The 27,574-nt window shown below is 45.4% G+C and overlaps 1 protein-coding gene across 4 annotated transcripts in view; it reads left to right on the top strand.

Annotated features, from left to right (window-relative positions):
* The window catches only part of GYG2 (glycogenin 2), a 349,183-nt gene that overhangs the window by 225,929 nt on the left and 95,680 nt on the right, over positions 1–27,574 (top strand). For all 4 annotated transcript variants that reach the window (XM_085622236.1, XM_085622235.1, XM_085622234.1 and 1 more), the window contains exon 7: positions 19,664–19,883. In XM_085622236.1, the coding sequence (XP_085478362.1) occupies positions 19,664–19,883 (220 nt within the window). The remainder of the gene's footprint in view (positions 1–19,663; positions 19,884–27,574) is intronic.

The raw sequence follows: 27,574 nt of genomic DNA, 5'->3' as shown, positions 1-27,574 counted from the left end.
TCTGACATTTGTGGCCAATGGAAATGTGGAACAAGCCTATCCCAGGTCTTGTTTTGACCCAAGTGTCCTGCCAATGGGATAGCATGTGCTAGGGTCAAGAGGAACCCCCTAAACTTCTGAGGTATTACCAACCTCCTGGTGGCTCCAGGGGTAGGATCTCTAGCCTCAGAATATAGGAGCCCCTCATCCCAATAAACCGTATGGGACCCACTAGCACTCCCAGCAGCCTCAGCAGCAGCCTGCTGTCTGAGGGGTTCAAGAGAGGGGCAGCACTGTTGCTCCTTTCTCAGATGTTCCCTGGAAGGTCCCCCTGCCCCAAAGAACTCAACCTGACCAGGCTCAAGTTCCTCTGGGGCAGTTCCTTCTTCAGGCTCTGCTTCTCCTCCCTCAGGTGGGGAATCTGAGATCTGAGAGAGAGGGGAAGGCACTGCCTTAACCCTACTGCTCCTCCTCTTGGGTAGCATCTGGTCCATAGTTTCAGGATCCAGAGCTGGTTCAGCTTTATGCATTTTGGCTTGTGACCTGGTCACAGCAAATACCTCTGCAGGTATGCCCAACATCTCAGCATGAGTCCATAACTCTACTTCAGACCAGGCTGAAGTCTCTAGATGATTGCCCAATAGACAGGGAGGTCTGCACTGACTACTACTTTCTTGAGGCCAGTTACCCCTCCCCAGAAGAAATTCACAACTGCCAGACTATGGTTGGTCCTGACATTGCTTGCATTGGTAACCTGGTACATTTCGCCCAGGATGATCTGTGCAGGGTCCACCAGATCCTCTGCCACCATGGTGACACTAGCACCTGTGTCCCTGAATGCCAAAGCCTGTTTGCCATTTATTATAGGCTGCTGTTTGGATTTGCCCAGATTACTGGGGCTCACTAGGAAGGACATGTCAAGGTCTCCCTCACAAACCAGCAATGCCTGAGTGGGTACTCTGACTAGGCCAGAGTCCACATCAGAACCCAGGGTCAACCCTACTACACCCTTATTCTGATTACCACCTCCACCAGTACTTGTACTAGGGGGAACAGTTGCCTTAGGGGTTTGAGTGGTGGTGGTTTGGTCTTTGGACTTGGTACAATCAGAAGTCCAGTGCCCTTTCTGTTTACAGAATTTGCACCAGGGCTTCTTTTGGCCTTTTTCCCTTTGCAGACTGTGAATCCCCACCAGATGCAGATTTTTGGGGCCCTTGTGAAGACTTCTGGTCTTTTGCCTTATCCCCACCTTTCTCAGAGCCTTTAGGATCCTGCTTCTTAGTGTTGCCCCCTTGGTTCTGGGTTTTCTGTCTCACCCTGGTTCTGACCCATTTGTCTGCATTCTTTCCCAATTCTTGGGGAGAGGTCAGATAAGAGTCCACCAGGTACTGATACAACAACTGGTTCTGGCAATTATTAAGGATCTGTTCTCTCATTATAAGATTATACAATCCCTTAAAATCAGTAACTCTACTACCAACCAGCCAACCCTCCAGAGCTTTGGTTGCACAATCAACAAAGTCAGTCCAGTCCTGAGTCTGTGCTTTCTGGGTATCTCTGAACTTCAACCTGTACTGTTCAGTGGTTAAGCCAAACCCATCTATCAGTGCACTCTTCAGGACTTCATAATCATCATCATCATCATCAAATTTACTTTATTCGGTTTATAAACAAACCATAAAAGCATACTAAAAAAAAGACATGTATGTCAATAAAAATTTAAAACCTTGATTAACATATAAAAACATTAAAAGCATAGCAAAAGCCACAGCAACAAAATCAATTAAATATATTTTTCCTAAAACATTTAGGCAATTCAGGTTTTGCTAATTTTCCTTACAATTTTTTACAGCCGCAGAGAGAAAACTAGAAACATTAAAAATTTCCCACATATTCGGCAATAACTGCAGGTACAGGAATGCTGGCTTGGCTTGCACAAAGCCCTTATTAACTAAGATTGGCAAGATAAAACGCTTCCTGATACCAGTAAGGTGTTTGCAGAAGAAAATAAAGGGCATGGTGTCCTGACCTGAAAAATCATCACATGTGCAGGCGCCTAGGTCTTCCACTCTCTTCCAGCCTGGCGATTTTCCACAAAAAAAGTGGAATTGATTTAATCTAAATCTAACCAGTAGGAATCGGTGGTTTGGGTTCCATGGTCACTGTAGTCTTCAGCAATTGGTGTGCCCTTACAGTCGGTTTTACCAGCTCTCTCTCTTCTCTGGCCATAGTGGCTATTCGCAAATATGTTTCTTTAACCCACTTAACATCTCCCCTCACCAATTTTTCTGGGAAGTTGTATAAGTCAGGTCTGCCCAATCTCATTGACATATTATAGACATATTTGAGCCAGGGAATACGGGACCCATAATCAAGGGCCAGGCAATCTTTCAGAATTGCGCGATTTAGCCCTATATCAGGGTTTAGCCAGGTTACAATCCATTTTAACAGGGGGGCCATGGCAATTAAATCTTCGACAAAACCAACCCCACATTCTTGATGAACAATGTAACTGGCTGTCGATTGCGGAACAGATAATATGTTCCTGAGGAACTTATCTTCAACCACCTGGATTGCCTTCACATTCCTAATGCCCCACAGGTCAGCCCCGTACATTGCAAGGGAGATACATTTTGCTCTATAAACTTTTCGGAGGGCCTTCATGGGTGTAGCTCCTAGTTTGCGTGCGAAGCCTAAGACCGCCAATGTGGCTCTAGTTAAGACATTCCTTTTAGCGAAAATTTGAGTTCCCCACGAGCCCTGGTCATCAAATAACACTCCTAAATACGGGAACGTGGAAACCCTAGTTATTATGTTCCCTTCACAATAAAAGGTTTTAACCCTCGAAGTCTTACAGCCAGTTACCATTACATGAGATTTTGAAAAATTTACAGTAAGGTCCAGAGATCTCATGAAGGCTGCAAACAGGTTTAAGAGTGACTGAAGGCCAACAGCAGTTCTGGCTAGCAGGGCAGCGTCATCCGCATAAAGAAGCGCCGGGATAAAACATTTCCCGGCTCGAGGAATATCTTTACAACCTGCAATTAAGGCGGAATGAAGGTTGTTGATATAGAGCGTGAAAAGTAGGGGGGCCAAAATGCACCCCTGCCTAACGCCATTGGTAATGTTGATGCCTTTAGTACAGTTGCCCATCTGGTCATACCTCACGGTGGCTGATAAGTCCCTATGTAGATCTGCAAGGAAGTATACAATATTTTTATCAACTCCTAGATTTAAGAGCATGGTCCAGAGTTTGGACCTATTCACTCGGTCAAAGGCCGATGATAGGTCCATGAATGCTAAGTAAAGTGCACCCTTCTTGGCAATAGTATATTTTCCGATCAAAAGATGTAAATTTAAACATTGATCTATCGTACCCATGCCCTTTCTAAAGCCATACTGTAGAGCTGAAAGGGTATCTGTTTCTTCAAGCCATCCCGTGAGTTGTCCTAACACGACCCTACCGAGCACCTTAACTGCAGAGTCGATGAGGGATATCGGGCGATAACAACTAGGATCCCCTCTATTACCCTTTTTGAAGATCGGTATTATTACGGACTCCGACCATGTACTTGGCAGACCTAGCTGAAAGGCATTAACAAAAACATTATATAATATTTTTGACCAGATCTTAATGTCTGCTTTAAACAGGTCTGCCGGGACGCCGTCCGGTCCGGGGGCCTTGTTGCTCGTCATCTGAGTTATTGCTACAGCCACCTCTGACTCAGTGAAAGACAGGGCGTATTTATCCACATTAAAGTCAGGGTTAATGCTAGTGACTACCCTTTCATAGACTGATTTAAAGTGATTTAGCCACGCCTGTTCCTGGATACCACAGTCAAGTTCACTGTTACTGGATTCCTGAAAAAAGGACTTGTTCACCACTGCCCAAAATTTTGCGCTATTATTAACTACATCAACGGAGAGGAGCTCATCCCAGGCATCCTCCCTAATCTCCTTTTTTCGATTCTTCAACGCCAATTTATATGTTTTCCTTAATCCAGCTATGGCTATTTTATCTGATGGAGTGGATTTCAAAGCAGCCAACAGGTTCCGATGTGCTACAGAGCAGTTATGATCGAACCACCTTTCCCCTGCCCTCTGTTGACCCTGACCTTGACATGGTCGTTTGAGATCCCTGTCAACTTGGGCACAAATTTTGGAGAATGCCCCCATGACTTTCTCGTCCACATTGCCCTCTCCCAGACAGACGGCCAGTTCATCTCCAACCTCGGCCCATAAGTTAGTGTAAAACTCCCTTGGTACTACCCGGCACCATTTCAGGCGACAAGCTTGGTTCATGGGGCACATCTCTATTTTACCCACTGTTCTGTTAGATTTATCCGTTTTCTTTAAGTCATCTACCATAGTAAGTGTGATGGGATTATGGTCACTAAAAATGGACCAGGAAACACAATACCCACTTACCCTGTTAGCCAATACAGCACTAATAAAAATAAAATCGATCATAGATCCTGTTCCCTTGCCTTTAAATGTAGGGACTGACAATTCTCCCGCAGGGTAAATCAAATCATGATCTACCACCAGTTCCTCAAGATAAAGACCTTGAGGAGAATGCTCAAAGTGTGTATTCTCTTGACTCATTGGTCCCAGGCTATCCCAAACGTAGCAATTCTCTTTACAACAATGAACATTGAAGTCACCTAGCACGAGGACAGAATAACTATTTCGGTTTTCTCTGCTATATGACACCAGAAAATCATGCAGGCTAACTAAGTGTTCATTTGTGAAGGATTTTTCAAAAGAGTTATAAAAATAAATTAACAATAAGCCAAACACCTGCATCCCTAGTTGAAATTTGGACAGCCAGACAATATGGTGTACCGGTCTCCACTTTAGTGTGAGTGCCCTCGATTTTTAAAGAGATCAGGGTCAATAACCCGCCCTTAGCCCGCTCCATAGGAGAGGGAATTGCTGGGGACCAATAAGCTGTATAGCCGTCCAGATGAAACATGTTTTTGGTGTCCCAGGTTTCCTGCAGCCCGATAATATCACACACCCTTAGGGAGTCCTTCCACCTAACATCATCTGATTTGTTATTTAATCACGCAATATTCCAACTGAGTATCCTTGTCCCCACATGATTCTTCCTTGTCTGGGTGCTTGTTACTGAGAGCTTGTTGTTAAAAGGTAACCCATTAGCCAAATTTACCTTTGTAGATATAGTGGAGCCCAGTCAATCTATTTCCCCAAGGTTGCTCAGTGTCTCAAATCGGTTATATGTAGGGACAATGAACTCATTTGGGCCCTGGATTGAAGTTCTGCCATTCAACTGTTTCCTGTGTCTTTCTATTGGGGCAGTATTTCGATAAAAGAACCCTAGAGGTAGGATATTAATGCCTACACCCCTTAGATTCCTTGTCCCTGCTCTCTCAAGAATGAGATTAACAAGATATGGTGAGGCAAAATTTAATACCACACAATCCCCATTGCTCTGTTTCTCTGAATCACCAATCCACGGTATTCTCCGTGTCATTTTAAAATCTCTAAACAGACAACTGCCAAGCCCAGTAAGATTGTCTAGGTGATTAAGGGCTTTATTTCTGAGGGATGTCCAGTGTTCCTCCGTGCCTTGTGACAAAGGAGGCACGTTTGATAGGATAACAGTATAGGGGGTGGCCTCGGGGGGTAGATTAAACTGATTCAGTCTATGTGATCGATGGTTAGTAAGATAGTCCCAACTTCGCACAGGCTCCATGCTTGACTCAGGCCCACTACTCAGGTTAGGACAAGTTACTTCCACAGTACGTCTCTCTGCACGAGGGGCTAGAGTCTTGGTAGTTTGCCTTCTAAGGAACCCCTCAGATGTAATGTTTTGTGCCATGGCTGCTTCCCTGGGCCGGTCAGTGGGTCCTTCTATCCCTCCCCCCACTGGGACGCGTTGGTACAGAGATAATTGATTCTCCATTTTACTCAATCTGCAATCTATATCCCCAAGTTTAGAAAGAATTGGATTAAGCATGGATAATAATTTTTCTTCTATTTTAAAAATGATACTATCCTCCATTTCCAGCTCAATCTGTTTGAGGGAACGCTGTGGGTTTACATTTAAAGGCCCTTGTTTATTTGGGGTGACAGTCTCTATTACGCGGCCCTTCCTTCCCTGAGAGCCTTTAGTTTTTGACACCTTGCTAGCCTGATGGGAAGTGGTTGGGATGTTACCTGCCTTCCTTTTCTTGGCTGTGACACTAGTGGGACCAACAGCCCCTCCTTTCCCTAAGGTCGCTAGTTTTTGCTGACGGGTAAGGATATTGGAAGGGGTGGGTTGGTTAACAATAGAATTCTCAGTCTCAATGAGTGAAGCGTCCAAAGCTGATACCGGTGATATGGGGGCTGGTTGATGTATCTGGGCCTTGTGGGTGATTGACACCGCCCTAGTTTCTACTAGATCTACCGGTAATACAAGATCAGGCTGAGATATACCCACAGGGAGTCAGTTAAGATCTAGGGACAATCGTTTTTGCGTCTTCTCAATCTCCTGGAGCAGATCTGATTCGGCCCTGATAAAAAAGGCGTCAAGAGTCCCCACAATACCTAAACCCCCACCCCACCCCCTTTCATATTGCTCTTACTCATTGTTGACAGAATGCCCTGGACAAATACAACACAAAGCAGTCATGGGAACAAACCCCAACTAGATACCACACAATGTTCGAGTTCACTGACTAGAGTTCCTTTGGGCGCAGTCCAGCAGGTGAAAGAGGGGCGGCCCAGCCCAGCCTCTCCCAGTCGCTGACGGCCGCGGACGGGCCCGCTCTTGGCCCGGGCTTGGCCCAGGCGCGCCCGCGCGCGTCTCGCGCGTCGTGAGTGCTCAGCTGATTTTAAGCACCTCCCGTCGCGGCTGGATGTGGTGGCGGCCCGCAACCAAGGGGCTGCTGGGAGATGTAGTTATGCCTGTCATCAACGCGACAGGCAGCAGCAAAGAGCCCAGGCGGCAGTCCCCCTGTAAGTCAGCACCTCCGTCCCACAGGGGCAATGGCAGGATCCTCAGTAAAGCAGCAAATAGGCAGAGCGTCCCCTTGGTTCTGGGTTTTCTGCCTCACCCTGGTTCTGACCCATTTGTCCGCATTCTTTCCCAATTCTTGGGGAGAGGTCAGATCAGAGTCCACCAGGTACTGATACAACAACTGGTTCTGGCAATTATTAAGGATCTGTTCTCTCATTATAAGATTATACAATCCCTTAAAATCAGTAACTCTACTACCAACCAGCCAACCCTCCAGAGCCTTGGTTGCACAACCAACAAAGTCAGTCTAGTCCTGAGTCTGTGCTTTCTGGGTATCTCTGAACTTCAACCTGTACTGTTCAGTGGTTAAGCCAAACCCATCTATCAGTGCACTCTTCAGGACTTTATAATCATCAGCATCCTCTTCTCTAAGAGTGAGGAGCTTGTCTCTTCCTTTATCAGAAAAGGAGAGCGACAAGATTGCTGCCCACTGTTTCTGTGGGAGCTGTTGAACTTTACAGGCCCTCTCCATAGCAGTAGGGAGGAACAACCTTGGACAGGTTCCTATGGTCTGGAATGTAATCTCTGCCTCTAGGGACACTGTTGCTGCCACCAGGGGGTTCTAACCCCTCTTTCTTAGAAGCTCTCTGGAGCTCAAAGGCTTCTCTATCTAAGGCCAACTGCTTGGTTCTGAGGGCAAGTCTTGCTTCCTCATACTGGAGCAGTTTGTACCTTCTTTCAGAGGAGGTCTCCCTTCTATTAGAGTATGAGCTCCTCTGCTGGACAGATTCTCTGTAAGAGTGATATGAGTGGTCAGATTCCCTTGAAGGGGACCTAGGCCTCTCTTCCACTCTGTCAGCTCTCTTAGGGAGAATTCCTCTGTCCTTTTCAGACCCATGTGTGTCTGGCCCTTCAATCACAGACTCCAGGTCATCTTGATTTTCATCATCTGACCCAAAGACTATGGCTGACCCACCCCCTGATCCAGATCCACTAGCTCCTAGAGCTAGTCTAAGATCATCTGCTATCAGTAGATTTATCAGGTGTAGTGTGGAGGGACACTGTCCTAACCCCAGGTGTCTTGCAACACACATGGCCTTCAAGTCAAAGAAGGTCATGTCCTTATACTGAGGTTGGGTGGACCCACTGGCACAATCCCTTGAGGACATTCTAGTGTTGTGCAGTGTTGTACTACCTACACTAGTTTGTGGCCTACTGATCCTAGCTTGAGCTGTAGGAAGGGTGTGATATCCCTTCACAAACAACTCTAAGCTCAGTAGAACGTATTGATACTAAGCTTGACTTTTATATGTACCTTGAGTACCTTTAGTGGTTTTCAGTTAGTAATTCAAATAGAGATTTTCTGGTAAAACAATGGCAAGAAGGAATCCCACACGCTGCCCACCAATGTGAGAAGTTGGCCTGGCATATGCTGGTCACTAGTAATAGTGGCCACCTTGCACCAGTCCAATTCGACTCTTATGGTAGATAGGTTTAAGACAACCTTTTAAAGAAAAGTATCCTAGTGGTAGCTGTGGAGAGCAGCCTTCAGGCTAAGTCTCGGAGGAATGTAAAGCAGCTTGTTTTACCTTATAATCTCTTGAATTACCAAATGAAAGGACACCACACAGGTATATATATCAAATATATATGTATTTATTTCTAGACACACTCTACTAATCTCTTTATGAGATTAGAAGCCAGGAACACATTCAAATATCAACGTTTCACAGTAAGTTAAGCAAAAATATGGCTGGGGCCCTAGGGGTGTACCAGACAATATACTAAAAAAGAGGTTTAGGAAAGTCGACTTGCAAGGGGACAAGGCCTAGGGCCTGTAGAATCGCTGGGGCTTCACTAATCCACCCAAGGCAGGTAAGTAAAAGACCCACGGGAGACGCGTACAGTGTGAGAACACAGCCGCGGGTTCCCTATTGATTTCAATAGAGCGAGTCGCGGTCGGATTTTTAAAGTTTAAGGGTACTTCGAGGAAGTCTACAAGCAAGCCACTTACAAGGTAAGTAATTCGAGGGCCAACACACACTAGGGCACCAGAGTGCATGAGTTACTTCACCCAGGGAAGCCGGGTCCATAGGTGTCTTTTGGTGTCGGTCGCGTCGCTGTTTTCTATGGAAGCCAAAGAAGATTTGCTGCTTGCGAAGACTGAAGAAGTGTCCGGTGGAATCCAAGGTTGGATTCAAGATGAAGATGACCTGAAAGCAGAAGGAACAGTGTTCACAGTCACTTGCCAGTGACCCGGGGCCAGGAAGATGGATGCCCATGGATGTCTGGTGATTTCAGGTGATCAAGGGTGTTTTGACTCTTCGCTCACGAGGTCCAGGAGAGATCGATGATGACCAGCAGCTGGATTCGGAGTGCCCCATAACGTCTGCAGCTGACTGAGGTGTCGGCAACCAGATTGGAGCCAACAAGCCTTGGCAACAGTAAGTCTCGTGAAAAGTGAATAAAGTCAATGGTGCAGACCAGCAAGGTCTGAGGGGCTCACCCAGCGAGGGTGAGTGAGGGCAGTCCTGGAGCAATCAGGGGAGTGCTTTGGTTTGATAAGAAAGTCTTCAGGGGACCCACAAACCAACGGGCAAGGGATCGCAAAGACGCCTCATGAGGAAATGCTTTACAGGAGCCCACGGTCACTCGGGACAGGGTAGGCCTTTGATTTTCGGTGCACAACCTGCTGGAGGCATGGCCCACAAATGGTCCAAAGCACAAGTTCGTAGAACATCGTGAAGGGGTTGCACTCGACAATAGTGCACGGTACCCAGGTATTGTTATTCCTCGTCACTCGTGGGGTCCACTCGCCGTCAAGAAGTCAGGAAATCTATTTCTGGGGCTGCAGGGACTCCGGTGGGAGTGGGAAAGTTTGCGACCGTTGATTCAAGTTTTTGGTGCCTGCCAAGCAGGGGAGTCACTCCTTGACTCTAAGGGAGATTCTTCCGTCTTCCAAAGGTAGTGGAACGTCGAAGGACCAGGATTCTTCTTGTAAAGCGTCGTCCAGGGATATCTGACTTGCAATGGCAAGGTTTCCCTAACTTATACTAAAAGGAAGGGAGGGACTAGCTCTATGACCACTCCTCTGAGAGGGTCAGGGGGTGGGTGATTACAACCACTTCCCTTTGTCCAGTTTCGCGCCAGAGCAGGGGCAGGTAGCCCCTGAACCGGTTTGAGCTGGCATATGCACAGAGGAGCTTACTGCTCCCCCAGTGCAGGACTTCAAAGCACTCTAGGAGTGCACCCACCCAGCTCCAATAAACTAAATCCTGTCTGGAAGGTGGTGACACCTCCCTGTGACAGGATGCCTATTGTTGGGCCTCCTCCACTGCGAGTTTCAGTCAGCAGCAGGAGGGCAGCCCAGTGTCTGTGCTGGTGGCATCCATTTTGTGATGCCAGGGCTCTTTCAGATTTCTACCGTGTTTCCACAGGGGGCACATGTCGTCCCCTCTAGAAGGGTGGGATCATACTCCCACACCAGTTACTGGTGTGGGGGTATGATTCCAAGTTGTTTGACACCAAACACGACATGTTTTGATGCAGTCATTCCAAAGTTAGCATTTACCGGTTGGTTATAATGCACATAAGAGTATATGGTTTAACCTCATCCACAAACAGCCACAGAGAATAGACTCTGCCAGCTGCAGAGGGGCCCTGCTCAGGCAGAGGCACCCCCTCACATTGTAAACCATGCACCCTGCCCTCAGGATTGATAGGGCCTGCCTTAGGGGTGGCTGATAGGTTTATATGTGTGTGTAAGGTGAGATATAGGAACCTATACCTCAGTGAGGAGTGCTAACACTACCTCACCCAGGCTGCAGTAGCAGGCCTGTGGTGTCAGATTTAGTCTGCTTCCCAGGGGTGGCATAATACATGCTTCAGCCCCTGGTAGGCCTGTGAAGTACCTATGCCCTTGGTACCTAAGGTACCATATACTAGGGGCTCATAAGGTACCACAGTATCCAAGCACTAGTGCATCTAATATGCACTCCAAGTTGTTTAGAGAGAACAGAGAGACTGGGGCCCTGATTAGCAGGGACCCAGCCAGACTATAGCCAGAAACCAGTGTTAACATCAGAAAAAAAGTGGGGGCAACGTAAGTGCAGATCCTACTCTCCTACACATGCGGTGCAGGATGTACACATTCTCCCATTTCTCTATGGGAGCTTGTGCGGTTGCATTGTAATGCTGCGTTAGGAGCCGCCGACCGGAGGTCGGCTGGTCCCAATTCTGCAGCGGTGTCTCCGCTCGACATTGTAATAAGGCATAAGTGTAAGCATGTGCTTGTGAAAGTGTGAATGTGTATCTTCTCTGTGTGCAGTCTATACATGTGTATTGGAGGCGGGCAAGCCAGGAAAGTCGTAGGGAGAGCTGAGCCTGACCTGAGTGAGATGTTTGACTTGATTCTGGGAGCCAGAATACAAGCCAAGCAAAAGTTGAGTCAGAGGTCTGGTTTAGCTCTCAGAGCAAGAACTCCATTTAAGTCATCACAGGATGGAAATTAAACAGCAAACAACACGATAAAGACTTTCAGGTTAAAAGTAGGTCATTTCCTGAGCTGCTGTATTCGCATTGATACATTAGATAATTCTGCTGCATTAAACTCTGTTAAAAATAATTGTTTTTAAACATTATCATTTTCCCACCTCCGGTGCTATGAATACATGGCTATGGAGTAAACTTAGGGATGCCACTTTGTCATGTTCACTATATAAAAGACTGATATTGTTGCTGTAAGTAGTGCAAAATTATTGTGTATTATGCCATACATAAGGGAGATGTTTATGTAGCACACGTCCTGAAATGAATTTCTTGAAGGTGGTCCCAGATTCAATACTTAATTGACTTGCTTTTCTGCATGGGACAAGTACTGAGCCAAAGGCAGACATTCAGAAAACTCCTTGTTGTGCTTGCCCATTTATAGTCTGAATGTATTTGGGTGAGGGTACTGAGTATTAGTGGTAACTCTAACAATTTGTATCCATGGTGCCCTCACTGGATTGGATAGATTATCTTAGGACAGGTGGACCTACAAAACATCTGGGGTAGGTTCAGGTGACACTGGTACTCCAGGAGAGTACTGGTATATATTTCATGAGTCCCCCTGACTAGCCTTTGTTTTTTAGAAAATGTATACAAAAAATCTGCTGTAAAATGCATGATTTGATCAAGTGTGTTTCCAGAATCTTCACAAGGAGAAACACCCTACCTCTCCTTCAGAGCCAGTCAAGTTCACTTACTTGCATCTTGAAATTGTGGGCAGGTGTTCAGCCCCATCACTTTAAAAGGTCATCCGCCACTGTTGGAAAATGTCAACTTCTTCAATTAGGAATAGAAGCAATCAGTGAAGGCATCCGACTGCCTAGACATCTTTTGTCAACATGGCAGACCATTGAACGACTGTGTAACTGCGGAGACTATTGGAAATTTGCACTTTCTGCAGAGCTACCTGGGATTTTTGGGGGACTTCTTGCTGAACCCTAATTTTGCTCTTCATCCATCAGTAGTAATGTGCTTCTGTTCCTCCTTTCATCATTATGAAATTGGTATACACCTGATTGGTTTATTTAATTTGCCTATAATTCCCTATGTTCCCAGATCATTAAATGAAATGCTAACAGTACACTGAGCACTTGTGTCACCCACTGCAGTGACAATGCATACATGACTGCAGACCTGCCACCAGTAGCCTAGTTGTGAAGGTGTAAACTTTAAATTCAACCTGCCAAAATGACCCCTTTTGTTAGGTCTAAAACCCATCTTTTAAATATTTATAAGTCTTGCCTAAGTAAGCCTTACTGTCCATTAAGGCATGGTGCATGTTATTTAAGAGTAGGACAAGTAAAGGTTAATGTTAAACATGTCCTTACAGTGACTTCCACCTCAAAGCTGTTTTCAATGTAGCAAGATTGGCTGTTCCAAAGGAAAACATTGGGATGCAATATTAAGTTTATTTAATATTATGTGTGCCTAAAAAACAACTACAAATTAAATTTTTTGGACTTTTTGACATATTTGCTACAAGCCCAAATCACTGGTAAAATCAGGGCTATAATAAACATTTTGGAAAGATGACTTTTAAAAAGTCACCTTTGCCCTGTTTCAAGTCTATGGAATTTGTACATAGGACTGTATTGTAATAATGTTGCATATTTAACATAGTTATGTGTCCAGACATCCACTGGAGGATAATCTATTGTCTACAGAAGCTTTGGTATTTCGCCTAGGTTTTTTGCAACAGACTTTGGTTTAAGCCACAACCTACTTAGAAAAATGCCTCACCAACACAAAACAGGACTACTCAGCATTTACTTTGCTTAACGAGGAGAACTATTTGCACCCAAACTTCACTGTTTTTTAAATGGTGCATCAAGCAACTTTCAATATGCACAGCCGCATATGCCTCCAGGGCAATAACTCCATCCTGTATATGAGTATATGCCCATTTTTAAAACAATGTAAGGAATTATGAAGTAATGGCAATAACAATATCTTGGATAATGTAATTTGAGATGTCATCAGTGATGTTGTCAATTATGTCATTTGAAATGCATCAGTGATGGCATCAATTATGTATTTTAACCTGTCATGAGTGATGCGATATGTGAAGTCATGAGCAGTACATAACGGGTAACGGGGCGCAAGGCCCAGCACAAACCCCTCACTGCACATGGCCTTCAGGCGTGCTCAGCATTGGTTAGGCCCCGCGCCCAACCAACTGCATGCAGCCAATACCCACTGTGCTTGGCCTCCGGCCTGCACAGCAGCAGTTGGCCCCATGGTCTGGTCTATTCTCATTTTCTTGGGATTTTGGTTCTGCAGTACCGGGACCATGGAACCTCACTGGGGGCCTTGCTGGTTACCACAGTAGTCATTGCTGTTACAGTGGGTCTGGGGTTTGTCACTAAGTCTAGGCTCTCGCCAGGCTCTGCGCCCAACTCCCTGCTGATGCCCAACACCCCATAAGCCCCCTGCCCCTGAAGTGTATGGCGTTTAGCCTTGAGCAGTGGTGTGTAAACCCTGTGGGCACTCAACCCCCCCACCCACTGGTACAAAAACCACAGAGGGTTCCTAACCCCCTGTCACCCAACTACTTGCTGTGGAGGGCATATTGCCTCTTGCCATACACAACGAACATGGTCATGGGGCTATCCTCTGGCCAGGCTCTACACCCATCCCTTTACGAATGCCCAGCCCTCAGCGTGTGGACAACTTCCCACTGTGCTTAGCCTTCAGCCATGTGCAATAGTGGGTTGGCCCTGTGCCCAACCCACTACCCCTGCCGATGGCCAACCTCCACTGCACATGGCTTACAACCTGCACAGTGATGGTTGGCCATAGTGTCTGGTCTATCACCAGACGTTTCTCATAGTTTTGTTGTAATGTTTTAGTGTGCTGCATTTGTGTGGTACTATATTACCATAGTTTCACATGGGATGCCACACTAGGTAATGCTGTACGAGCGACTTAAAATATTTTTGTTTACATTTTGACTTGGTGGCCCTGGGGTTAGGGTGGCCCACCCTACAACCTACTTTGCCATTGACTTAATTTTTTTCAGGACTCAGGTACTAAGTCCCAGGGACCTGTAATGTCTGCAACAACATATTCTCCATGTCCAGTTAGCCAATCAGCATCCACCCATCCACTTTTATTAGGCCAGTCAAAGCATATCTGGACAGCAAGGCTGCATCTATCTCTCATTTGTTACCAGTGTTGTCCTCTTCATGCACGTCCAAGCAAATTTGTAAGCAATAATTCCTTCGAAAACGGCTGAATTAATTTATACCAAATCACAAAAAGCACGCTTTCTGAGTAAAGTTCTAACTTTTTGCCAATCGTGGTGTAATTCAATTCAGCAATTTATTTCTGTATCTGAGAGCAAGGTTTTCTATGGGAATCAAAATGGGAAATTGCACTTCTGCCCCCCCCCCCCACATGTGTGTGCAGATTTGTCAAACCGTGCCATAGTTCTTCAAGAAACAAAACATTTCTTGCCAACTTTGACCTGACTGTAACTACAAGAATTGGACCTCCACTGTGTAATTTTATTTGTTTATTTTGTTTGTTTTTGACAAGGCAAACAAACTGTTCCTAGCATATCTATCTATCTATCTATCTATCTATCTATCTATCTATCTATCTATCTATCTATCTATCTATCTATCTATCTATCTATCTATCTATCTATCTATCTATCTATCTATCTATCTATCTATCTATCTATCTATCTATCTATCTATCTATCTATCTATCTATCTATCTATCTATCTATCTATCTATCTATCTATCTCTCTATCTCTCTATCTCTCTATCTGTCTATCTGTCTATCTGTCTATCTGTCTATCTGTCTATCTGTCTATCTGGCTGTCTGTCTATTTGTCTTTGTCTGTGCTACATTTTGGTTTTTTTGCATTAGAATGCAATGATTATTATTTTTAAAAACAATGTTATTGTAAAAGATGTTTTCGAAAAGTAATTTCAGGAAAAGATGTTTTAGAAAACAAACTTATCATTTTTTACCAAAGAATACAACAATTTTACCTACCTCACTTACATTGTAATAGCTAACGTTGTGCTTGTGCCTTCTCATAAGGCTTTTCTTTGAAAAGTCAAGTGTACATCGGAATGGACTAGGAAAGTAAGCATTGTGGGCAGTGAGGAAATGTAATGGAAGTCCAGTCTTTGCACATGAGTAGTTATGCATAGAGACCATGTGCTTTCCCTTGAGACACAAATGCCCCTGCCAAGCCAAGAGAGTGTGTTTATAATGAATGCTGGTCACCCGGACATCATGATGCACTTTCCGAATTCTCTTCCACAAATGAAGTTTGAAGCTAGGCACTTTTGCAGAGTATTGTGCTTTATGCAGCACCCTATGTAGTGGTAAAGTTTGGATTCATCTCTCCTTCTATCTTTAAGGAATCTCACTGCCCAGCTCCACAATGTTAGCTGTCTTCCATGGAAAGGCTTTTGTATTTGTGCTGTTATCAGATTTATATGCTCTTCATACTCTTGATGAGGCGGCAATCTTCAAGAGTGGAAGAGGTAGTATTTTACTCCATTGAGGGAGTGCTTGGTTTGAAGAGTGCTGAAATCTAGTTTGGTCTCCATGGGAAGTATGTTGGTGTTGTGTGAGCTTGACTAGAGTTGTGCTCTCATCCTGTCATGGTGGTATGAGGATGAATCAGGGATAGAACTCATAAGATTTATAAGAAGTTACTATATCATTGTGTTTTTTGGAATCGTGTAGGGTATGAACTTGGCATATCTGGAAAGTGTTTTGGTGTAATGAATTATGGAATGCCTTTATCGTGTCACTGGAATCAGAGAGAATGCACGTATGCTTGAAGTGGAATGAAGCAGAGCGAGCATAGATGCACAGGTGTGCTTACCATCCATCATCGCATTAGGTACTCATTCTTTGGTTCAATTTGTCCCAGATCATCCGATATTTAGCTATAGAATTTGTTGGTCAGTGTTGTTCTGCTTCATTGCTTAGAAATGAGCTAGGTCATTTTCAAGGTCCTAGACAAGGAGAGATTGTACTGCTCTGTGAGCATTTTTGTAATTTACCTTGGCAAGTGTGCATAATTCTCACCTCAAAGTAGGGTCGGACAGGGCCTGACTGGGAACACAAACCAGCCCTGGCAATTCTGCTTAACAGGCATGAGGGGAGTGAGGGGGTCGTGCTAGTGTATGTTACAGGGGGGCACTTTTGTTACAGGGGTCGATATTGCAGCATTGCTGCAAAAGCGGCCCCCAGTAACAAAACCGCCCCCACTGCTCAAAAACCACCCCCCACCCTTCTGGCCCACTGGGAAAACGCCCGGTGCCCACTATGGCCAGTCCGGCCCTTTGGTCGGACTAGCTCATAGCGCAACCAAGCAGTGCCTGATAGGCTGGGATGACAGCTCAATGTGTGGGCTGTTTTTTTTAGCAGTTGTGGGCCTGTTTTATAGACAGGTGGGATGGTTTTTATTGTAGATTTCCCTGGTATTACCATTTATTTAGCTATCAGATTCTCTAGTGGGGGCCTGTGAGAGACTAGTTTCCTCGTCGAGAGGGTTGGTGAAACCCTACTCAAGCAGCAACCACAATCCTTGTCAGTATGAGGCACAAGCAAACCTTAAAGTTACCTGTGCTCAACCCTCTGGAAGGTTGGCACAAAACAGTCAGACTTACCTTAGAGGTAATGTGTAAAGTATATATGCAGCACAACAAACATTAAAAAAGTGAAAACACAACACAAGAAAAATCACACACCAATTTAGAATAATAGAGCATAATTTCAGAAATAAATCAAGAATGTATTGGCAGAAACCCAATCAGTAGAACTGTGGGTATGCCATACTAAGATTTAAGTGAAAATAGTGCCAAAAACCCCAGAGCGCCACTTGTAGCTAACTGGTCATGCGAGACCAGGAGAAAGTCACAAGTTCAGGCTGACCGTGCTGGAGCGCAGGTCAGCTACAGGGACCAGGTTAGTCCCTTTGAAAAGTTACCTTATCAGTTGATTGCAAAAAGTACAGTTTGTGGTGGAGGTGGTCGCAAGGAGCAGAGAAACGTCATTAAGGTAGCGCGAAGAGCAGACCTTGCGTCCCGGACGGTTATCTCTGTAGCGCAGATCATGCTGTCGGTGTGAGTGGGTGGGCTGGAGCTTGTGAGTCGGTGAGCTGGAGCTTTGCGGTGGTATTCTCCATGAGGAATTGATGCTGTAGCACTAACACTCGGGTTGATGGAACTTTCCATTTGGGGGCTATGCGAGTGGCATGGTTTCGGCACCAATGGGCCAATTTGCGGTTGCGTGGAGCCCAGTAACTTAAATTCCACCTTTCTGAAGGAACACCAAAGGTCCAGAACCTGAGGGGCCCCACTTCCTGGTTGCTTGCTCCAGCTAGATCTGGGTGCTGGTACGCGTGGTTGTGAGCCTGTTATGCCCCTTTGACTCTCAACAGGAGGCCAGCAGACTAGCTCTTGGAGTCACTCTGGGAGTCCTGGGTTCAGGAGGAGGTCCAAATACATCTTACTCAGGCAGAAGGTCAGTAGGGCAGCAGAAGAGCAATCCAGCAAGGCTGTAGTCCAGCAGGGCAGCAGTCCAACAGAGTGGCAGTCCTTTCAGCAGCACAACAGTTTGTCTACCTGGCAGAGTATCCACAGGTACAGAAGTATACTGAAGAGTTGGTTCATGAGGTCCAATAATGATACCTCAGCCTCTTTGGAAGTGAGAGAAGCTTCTAAAGGTTTCCTTTTGAAGTCCACAGGCATCCTACCATTACTGTCCCAGATCCAGACTAATTACAAGGGTATGCAATCCTTTGTGTGGAGGCAGGACACAGACTATACAAGGGTAAGCAGGGCTGTGCCCAGCTTCGCCCTCCCATCCTGCCAGTCATGCCCCATCCAGGAGCACTTAAGCTTCCTATTTTATGTAGCTATCTAGGAGGAATATACAAAGCCCAACTGTTACCTACGCCCAGTCATGTGACCCAGAGACAGGCTGCAAGCTCTAAATGGCTAAGGCAGGAATACGCCAACGTTCTAAAAGTTGCATTCTAAAAATTGTAATTTAAAATCTGACTTCATCATGAGAGAGGATTTCTGATTACAATTCCAAAGACACCAAACATGAACCTGATTTACCTGCTCCCATTTGGAAATTATCACGGTATAAATGTGATAAGGTGACTCAAATGTTATCCTATAAGAGAGGTAGGCCTTACAGTAGTGAAAAACGAATTAAAGAGTTTGTCGCTACCAGGACATGTAAAACGAAAAGGTACACGCCCAATTTTTTAAATACACTGCACCCTCTCCTTTGGGCTGTCCAGCGCCTACGCTAGGGGTAACTTAAATGTATTAAAAAAGAAGGTGTGGGCCTGGCAAAAGGTTTATTTTACCAGGTCGAAATGGAAGTTTAAACTGCATACATAGGCTGCACCATCACAGGCTTGCAAGGCTACTTAAGTAGGTGGCACAACAAGTGCTGCAGGCTCATTAGTAGTATTTAAATTACAGGTAGTGCCACTTTACTAGGGACTTATGAGTAAATTAAATATGCCAATTGAGTATAAGTTAATATAAGGAGAGAGCACAAGCAATTAAGCACTGGTTAGCAGTGGTAAAGTCTACACAGTCCTAAAGTCAGCAAAAGCGAAGTCAGGAAAACAGGCGGATGGAAGGCAAAACATTAAGAGAGAACCACACCAAGGATTCCAGGTTTAACAGGGCGACTTTTATTTTGGTCTCGTCCCTTTTTTTTGTCCCAATCTGACCCTGTCTCAGAGATGGTGGCACAATACAGTCAGAGAGCCACTATCAGGCCTGTTAATTTATCATTGATCTAAGGATATTGTCAAAAATAATCGTGGATTGCCAAAGACAGTGAATACCGAAATCTAGCTAGGTTTATAGATACCCCTACGAAGATCCACAATTACACCGATGTGTCACAATGTTTATATTTATCCTTTATAGATGTACCACAAAGCGAGTGGATTTTGCTATATCGAATATGCATCACTCATCACCTAATAGGCAATTTGTTTCAAAGTTAAATAGTGCAATCGAAATTGAGCACTACTATCTTAGATAAAGTACTATTTATTGTCTCTTACTGATTTTTAATTGTTGTTAAATTAGTTGTAATGGGAGTAGCTTGAAATTAAACATGATATTTATATTATTTATTCCACTGTCTCAAACTCACAGATTTGGGTCAGATGCCAAAGTAATTCATTTTCTAGGATCGACAAAACCTTGGTCGTGCAAATACAACCCCCAGAGCAGATCCGTCACAGAAGAGGGGACATCACTGGGGCATCAACAGTTGGAATTTATTGTGCTCTGGTGGGAGACCTTCATTTCCAATGTGTTACCATTACTGGCGGAACATGAAGACAGCACGGATGCCGACAGCCCACAAGAGAAGGTAAATGCAGATCTGGAAGAGATTTTGAATAAAAACTTGCCAACCTTGATTGATATTCAAAGTGACTGACGGCAGATGGTTTTCTACTGCATCCAGCTTGTGGCTCTTGGTTTCTGAAGACCTAATAAATTGCTGTGCTATGAATTTGGGTTGATTTCAGTTTTACCTTGGATATGGCTATTGCGGCATGGTAGTTTGGGTTGGTATTAGATGGTTGGTATTGTACAAAAGTATCATAGCCTATATTACACCTGATAAAAATACTGTGCCTTGATTATTGTTTAGAAAAATATCGTTCCATTGGAGTTAATAATAAAAAATCTACTCCCAGTGTAGCAATATTTTGGTAAGAAATATCTCGGCAATATTTTTGTTATTGATATTCTAACATACAATCCAGAGAAATGTAAGGAAAAGGCTCCCATCGCCCCTGGAGCCATTCTCAGATCACATGAAAATGTAAATAATCCCACATTGTCAAGTATTAGCCATGAGATTAATATTGTCTGTTGCTAACAACCCTACGGAGTGCAAGAATTACCCCTTACTACGAGTCCCACCAACCTTTGTATATCTGCTATATGCAAGGACATCAAAAACCTGCATGGAACAGATTGGGAAGGGGTATTGTCCCCACAGTACAATGTGGTTCTTGGTGCTGGCTATCTGCCAGCTTTAGTTATTCAACTGGAAAATAACATTTTGGAGGATATTCTCAAGAACGTGTGATAATCGTCGCAAAATTAGCTTAACACAACTCTTCACGTCGCAGTCTACCGCAGGAAAATACCTCTGTGTTAACGCATTATTCTCAACTCGGCGGCACCATGCGAAAGTCCCATGATAACGCGCCAAGTGACCGCATTAAATCAACGTGACGCCGCAAAAATGCGAAACATGAACGTGAAAAAGTTGCGATGAGGCCAATCGCGACACAAAAATCAGCAATAACCAGCCACAGGCCTGCAATTCCCACGCGTCATGAGGGAGAATACACTATAAAAGCAGAACAAGAGAAACACACCAAAACCAAAATCAACTGCGTAGCAACATGGATGCACCCGGACCGATTGCCCAGGTCAACGCGAACCTCACAATCCCCACAGACCACCAACAAGGAACCTCGGGGTAGGGGAAGGCCAAGGAGAAGAGGAAGACTGTTGTAACTTGCGTTTATCTGCTGCTCAGCCAGAATGAGTGTAGTGTGGAATGTTGGATGGATGGAATGTTGGATGTCTGTGAATGTCAGTTGGGTATGGGCTGTGCAGCAGGACAGCTGCTCCTGGTGGGGTTTTCCTGATTTATACTTGTAACAACTTAAATAAAGAACTTAACTAATCTACGCTATAAGTCCAGTACTTCATTTTGATTACAACATTTTGGCGATGGTTTTGAAGAAGAATCCACGTGTGCAATTTGAAGAAAACCGAAAACAACATAACAGATATGTGACAGGAACTGAAAAGTGAAGCCAAAGGATGTTGAAAAACTAAGTATCGACAGAAACAGAGAACTGAAACCAAGAAAATCACAAGGTAAAAGACATCTTTGTGGTAATTAAGTATGTGACGCTATCTGGCACCCAAACCCCACCAGTGACCCTGCCAACGGTCGCCCTTTAACCCAAGCGTGCCAGATTCAGTGTTAATCATGGACAAAATACGAGCTTCAGTATTTCACTTTGAATATGGTGATTGGGGGCAAAGATCGGGCCCCATTGCTAATTGTTGAAAGATTTGGTCTCAGTGTGAAGAATCTGTATGTGTTGATCGGGGGCAAAGATCGAGCCCCGGTGTTTACTTTTGAAATATATTACTCGGGGGCAAAGATTGGGCCCCGGTGTAGAGTACTCACCATGTATCAGTGTGGGATACTGTAATTATTCACACATTAAGAAGTGTGTTCGTGAGCAGTGATCGAGCCCCGGTGTAACTGTTGAGAAAATATGACGATCGGGGGCAAAGATCGGGCCCCGGTGTGAAGTGTTGACGATGCAGTGAGAGGTGATTGATAACCACACCTTGAATCGGGGGCAAGGATCAGGTCCCAGTGCGAGGTGACCATGAGGAGTGTTGTTCGGGGGCAGAGATCGGGCTCCGGTGTACGCTGATGGAATTTGTTTGAGACGATTTTAAAATCCTTTTATTGGCAAAGATGAAATGATACCATGATTCCTGCTCTGTCGTAATTAAGACCAAAGGCGGTGGCTATTTTTGGACAATTTTAGTTAAGCTTTCTGGCGATTCACACAGTATTATTATTATTTTTTTAATGATGATAGTTTAAACTCATTGCAACGAATTCAGCTCGTGCTCACCGACCTTTGAATCAGCGCGAGCCCGGTATTCTCTTCAAGCATTGTTCTTCAACTTTCATGTTTTAATGCATGTACGTGCTGACAACCACCCGGCTTTGCGTAATGAATGTGCTGCCATCTTGTGGTTGCCTGAAGCACACAAAACTTGATAGTGTTATTCATTTTACGTGTCCTCCGTGCTGCACCCATTGCATCAGTCTTCATTACTAAATGGTATTTTCAGTAAGATTTCGTTTGTAAGCTAATAGAACAGTCAGGAGCTTCAATAGCTTGACAACAAGAAAGACTGTGATTATTATTATTTTTTTTTCAAGTAACATGCAACAGTGTTTGTGAATGACTATCATTCTCAGCGTGCCTACAATTTATTGTTATTTTTTCAATGTGTTTGGAGATCTTCGCTTAACCTTTCTGCCGATGTATGCTAACCACATTATAGTTATGTGCAATAGGGTTTATTGAAAGTCGCTAGTACATTGATGTGTGAATATGGGCAGCGCGCCTGAGGTAACTAGAATGGGGACTGAGAGCATGTTTAAAAAAAAAGGGAAAAAAGGGGCATAGAGCCCAGAAGAAGTTGAAACAGGACAAAGGTCCCAGTATTGGAAACAGGTCTGAGAGACTATTTTGGAGACAATTTCCTTGAATTTGAAACACAACGAAGAGCTAAAAAAAAACGGGGACAAAAGCCTGTGTTAGGGACAAAGGTCCCAGAACTTGATCCACAACAGGGACAAGGATCCCAGACGTAAAAGATTGTTGTGTATGAGTTGGTGTGAGTTGTTAGGCCACTCATTGGTTCGAGTTGTGTATGAGATGGCTGTGTTTTAGTTAAGTCACTCATTACTATGTATTGGTTGTTGACTGATAGTATGTGAATAAGTCACCCATTGACTTAGTGCCAGAAATTGAACCACAACAGTTAGCTCTAAATGGGGACAGGGGTCTCAGAAGTGGAAGATTGTTGTGCATGAGTTGGCGTTGAGGTGTTAGGCAACTCATTGGTTGGAGTCGTGTATGAGATGGCTGTGTTTTGTTAAGTCACTCATTATTAGGTATGGTTTGTTGTATTATATGTGTGAACGTGACACTGATTGTATTGGTGTTTGAGTTTTGGAATGTTGGATAGAAGTGTATGAGGGTGACCGTTTTCTGACCTGCGGTGCGCGTGGTGTCTCCTGATATATGTATTGGTTCAAGGGTTGTTCCCTGTATGTTGTTTGTTGTACCGGTCTGGCCAACTGGTGTGATCTATGGCATATAGGTTTTGTATATGATGTAGGATGGTGGTTTATTTCAGGAGGTGATGTGATACTTTGGTCAGAATGTAATGTGGTGTGAAATCTTATGTGCGAGATGAGATGTAGTATGGTGTGATAGGGTGTTTCTTTTATGTGAGTTTGATGAGAAGTGGTATGGTGTGACAGGTTGTGATGTGAGATGTTTATATTGTATTGCATTATTTTTCTTATTATTAGTGCATTGTATTCAATTTCTTGACTATAGGTTATTTGCCATATTGTCATTATTTTAAGTGTTTTATCTAATCTATTTCACAATGCACTTGTTCCCCGTAAAGAAGGGAGATATGTTGTAACCTGCGTTTATCTGCTGCTCAGCCAGAATGAGTGTAGTGTGGAATGTTGGATGGATGGAATGTTGGATGTCTGTGAATGTCAGTTGGGTATGGGCTGAGCAGCAGGACAGCTGCTCCTGGTGGGGTTTTCCTGATTTATACTTGTAACAACTTAAATAAAGAACTTAACTAATCTACGCTATAAGTCCAGTACTTCATTTTGATTACAACAAAGACATGTTTCAGTCCGCTTGACAATTGGATCGTCGTCACGGAGGTGACAGAACACCAACAACAACTGTCACCCCCCACCGTGTCATTGGCAACACAGACAGAAAAATGGCATTACATCGTGAATCCAGTCGGAGTGTCGAGGAGGCCAAGATGCGCTGGTATGATGTGAAAAGCCAAACTAAGCAGAAACCCGCGGCCAACAGGAAGGCAGCAACGGCGAATGGAGATGGGAGTCCTGCGCCACAGGAGGAGCTTGAGCAAATGCTGGCCACAGTCATCAGTGTGGAACTGACACACCATCAACAGTGAGTAACAAACAGGGACTGGGGGACGGGGTGATGGGCACAATGGCACACATGCACAACAATGTGTAGCACACCGCACACCCACAATGAATCAAGGTCATGTCCCTGATCCCTGTGGCACACTGCAGCATGTGCCCCAAGGGGTCCCACCCCAGACATCACCAATTCTACAACACACACATGCACCCGTGCGAAACACAGCAAAGATGCAGATTTGTGAGCCACACTGACAATGCAAGTGACACTACATGACGAGCAGCATGGCTGGAGTACAATCACCATGACATCGTGCACGCCACGACACTGAGGTGTGGACCACATCCGTAAAGGAGCAGGTCACACTCTGAAACATCCACGTGCACAAACAACCACTGATGTCAACAATACATCTGCAGACAAACAATGCACAAGAGTAAAAAAAACGTCCAACAACACAAATGACCAAAGTCGCCAACATCACAGCACCATAAAAGCACAAAAGTCAAAGGCACACCCCTTCCAAGGGATAAGGGGCAGCAAAATCACAGCTGTAGGGGCGACTCACCCACAATGCAGCACACACACATAGCAATGACAGTACATCCACATGTACGACAATGTGTTACACAGTGCAACACTTACACTACAGAACAGAGGACACAACTGCGTCCGCTGTTCTAGAAAATGGCCAATCACATCTGACATAGCAGGAAACTGTGAGATGAAAATGGACGTGTACGACCTCACCTACGTCATGCAGTCCAAATGTCCACTGTCCCGCATCAAATAGTCCGCTCCTCCCAAACAGTCACAATGTACATTGTCATGCAATCTGTATGTAAACTTGAACAATGCGTCAACATACATGCCAACACAATGTCAACAAGCATCTTCCCTTCACATTGCAGAGGGACAAACAACACCTCTGGCAGAGCAGACCAGACAACTCTACAGTGATGCTCAAGAGGACCTCCACACTTTCGACACCGACGCCCTACAACAGTTCATGGACATCTTAGGCAATCGATCTCCAGGAGCAGGGCAGCCCAGCTGCATCGAGGATACCCCACCCCTGCACAGACCACACAGCTGGATGCACCCACCACCACGGCTGGCTCCCAGCAGACCACCGAAGCACACATCGCATTCCAAGGCCAGGTGTGAGACTGCCAGAAGGGGGTGGCCGAACAGGTGCGGTGGTGTTCGACCTCATGGAAGCCGAACTAGATCATATACGTGGGTGTCTAAGTCCCATCAGGGACCACCTACACTCCCCAATGGAGGCCACACTGTGACAGAGACATATGCCTTTGCACATTTCCAGTACTGAACCATACCCAGAGCCATGGGATAATTATCCACACCCCCACGCTGGACTGGCATACACAGGCCCAGTTCACTCCTCTTATGTATTGAGTGGGGGACAGCAAAGCTACATGTGCAAGGTCTCACCCGCTGCCTGCATTGACATGGCTGCGTCCGCTGTACATGGCACAAGGTAATGTTGTAGGGCCCGGGGCCCTAATGCCTATATCATGAGCACACGGACACACTCAGATAGTTAGTTGAACTGGCTACGGGCACATGCGCTCAACACTTTTATTGCCAGGGTCACATGTACAGTGATGCCTGTGCTGGATGTGTGTGGGGTAAGTGTAAGCCAGCCCTCATGGAGTTGTTGGTGCTGGCAACAACTTGAACAGTGAACACAATTAAAGTGGAAACAGAAAACACCAGCAAAACATAAACAACTGTGAAGCATCATGGTGGTAGCCGGAGAAAGTACAGTGTTCACCCAAAATGCAATGGTTAGTGGCACCTTAAGAGCTGAGCAGGGTATTAAGCTGATGATGGCACCCACGACAGATGTGAGCAACTCTGATAGTCTGGCAGTACGACACTTCCGACTCTGGCACTTGTTGTTTGGAGTTAGTCCTGGCGGTGGTGGCATGTGCATCCTGTGGTGATGCAGCTCAGGACTCGATTTGAAGTGTGAGCCCAGGTGGACCGCAGTTGAGGCCGGAGGCAGCGGACAGCGCAGGGCCACAGACACATGGCGTTGATGAGCCCCAGGCCATCGACACCGAGGCCATCCAACATTCATTTAGAAAGGGTCCATGACTTGAGCTGCACAGAGTTATTGGCCCCGGGTGCACTACGGCTGGCACATGCAAACCGCCACTGGATGGTGACTAGGCCTGGGCCAAAATTCCATTCCGTTCGTGGAAATTGCGATAATTTGGCATTTTCGCGTTCTGCGGAAAGTGCAAAAATGTAAAAATTTCCGCATTCCGCAGCTTAACGATAATTTGTTTCTTGCTCGCGCTGTAAAATAATACATTCTAGCGTGCGCGCGATCGCCTTACCTGAATCCCCGCGTTCGCCGACAAGTTTTCCCGATCCGGTCACGTTCTCCACGAGATGTTGGATTGTTGGTAGCCATTTGCGCTGTCTCGCGACAGTTCGCGCCCGCAGTAACGTCATGCGTCGCACGATCACGTCTTTCTTCTCGCGATCATGCACCGCGAGACAAGTGAAAACAAGATGGCCGCGCCCGCGAGCAACGGCATGGGTAAGTTGGCGAGCCGTGTCCACGCAGAAAATACCGCGAACGGGCGGGAAAAAAACTTCAGCATCTTCGCGATATTTCCGCGTGTTTGCGGAGATTTTTAACATTTTCGCGATAATTTGCGAAAGTGAATTTCGCAAATTCCGTCCACCCCTAATGGTGACTTGCGGTGCAGTGAGATAGGGCCACGCGAGCTGAGCGGGTCCTCGTCGATGTCGAAGGTGACTGTAGCAGAGGGTTGCGGGGGACAGTGTAAGGTATCCTCCAGGGCATGATGCAGAGGGCAGAAGCCGGCCGGAAGCGGCAAATGGAGGAGTGGAATGCTACATCCTCGTTTTTGCCACAAAGTCAGTATCACCGTCATGATGATGAAGACAAGCCCCAGTCAATAGACTCAGTTGCCACCAAAGTTCAACCAGTAAGCGTCCATGGATGTCGGGGAACAGACTTAGTGCCACCGGAGCTGAAAGGGGATGCAGTCTGCGACGAGGCCAGTACAATGATATCAAAGCTGCCATAAATAAATCAAGACTGAGTTGCCAATGTGTGACCTACTCGACCGCAGTGTAGGCCCGAGGCAGCGGTCAGCAGGGGCCCACAGCCACGTGTTGTTGGCTTGCGATGCACAGAGTTAGTGACACCAGAGCAGTTGTTGGCAGTGTTCAATTACGTCCGTAACGAGGATCCTTTTTTCCTCCAGACTGCACCACG

The sequence above is a fragment of the Triturus cristatus genome, chromosome 8, assembly GCF_964204655.1.
Source record: "Triturus cristatus chromosome 8, aTriCri1.1, whole genome shotgun sequence".
Classification (NCBI taxonomy): Eukaryota; Metazoa; Chordata; class Amphibia; order Caudata; family Salamandridae; genus Triturus; species Triturus cristatus.
This window is presented reverse-complemented; position numbering and strand designations above follow the sequence as displayed.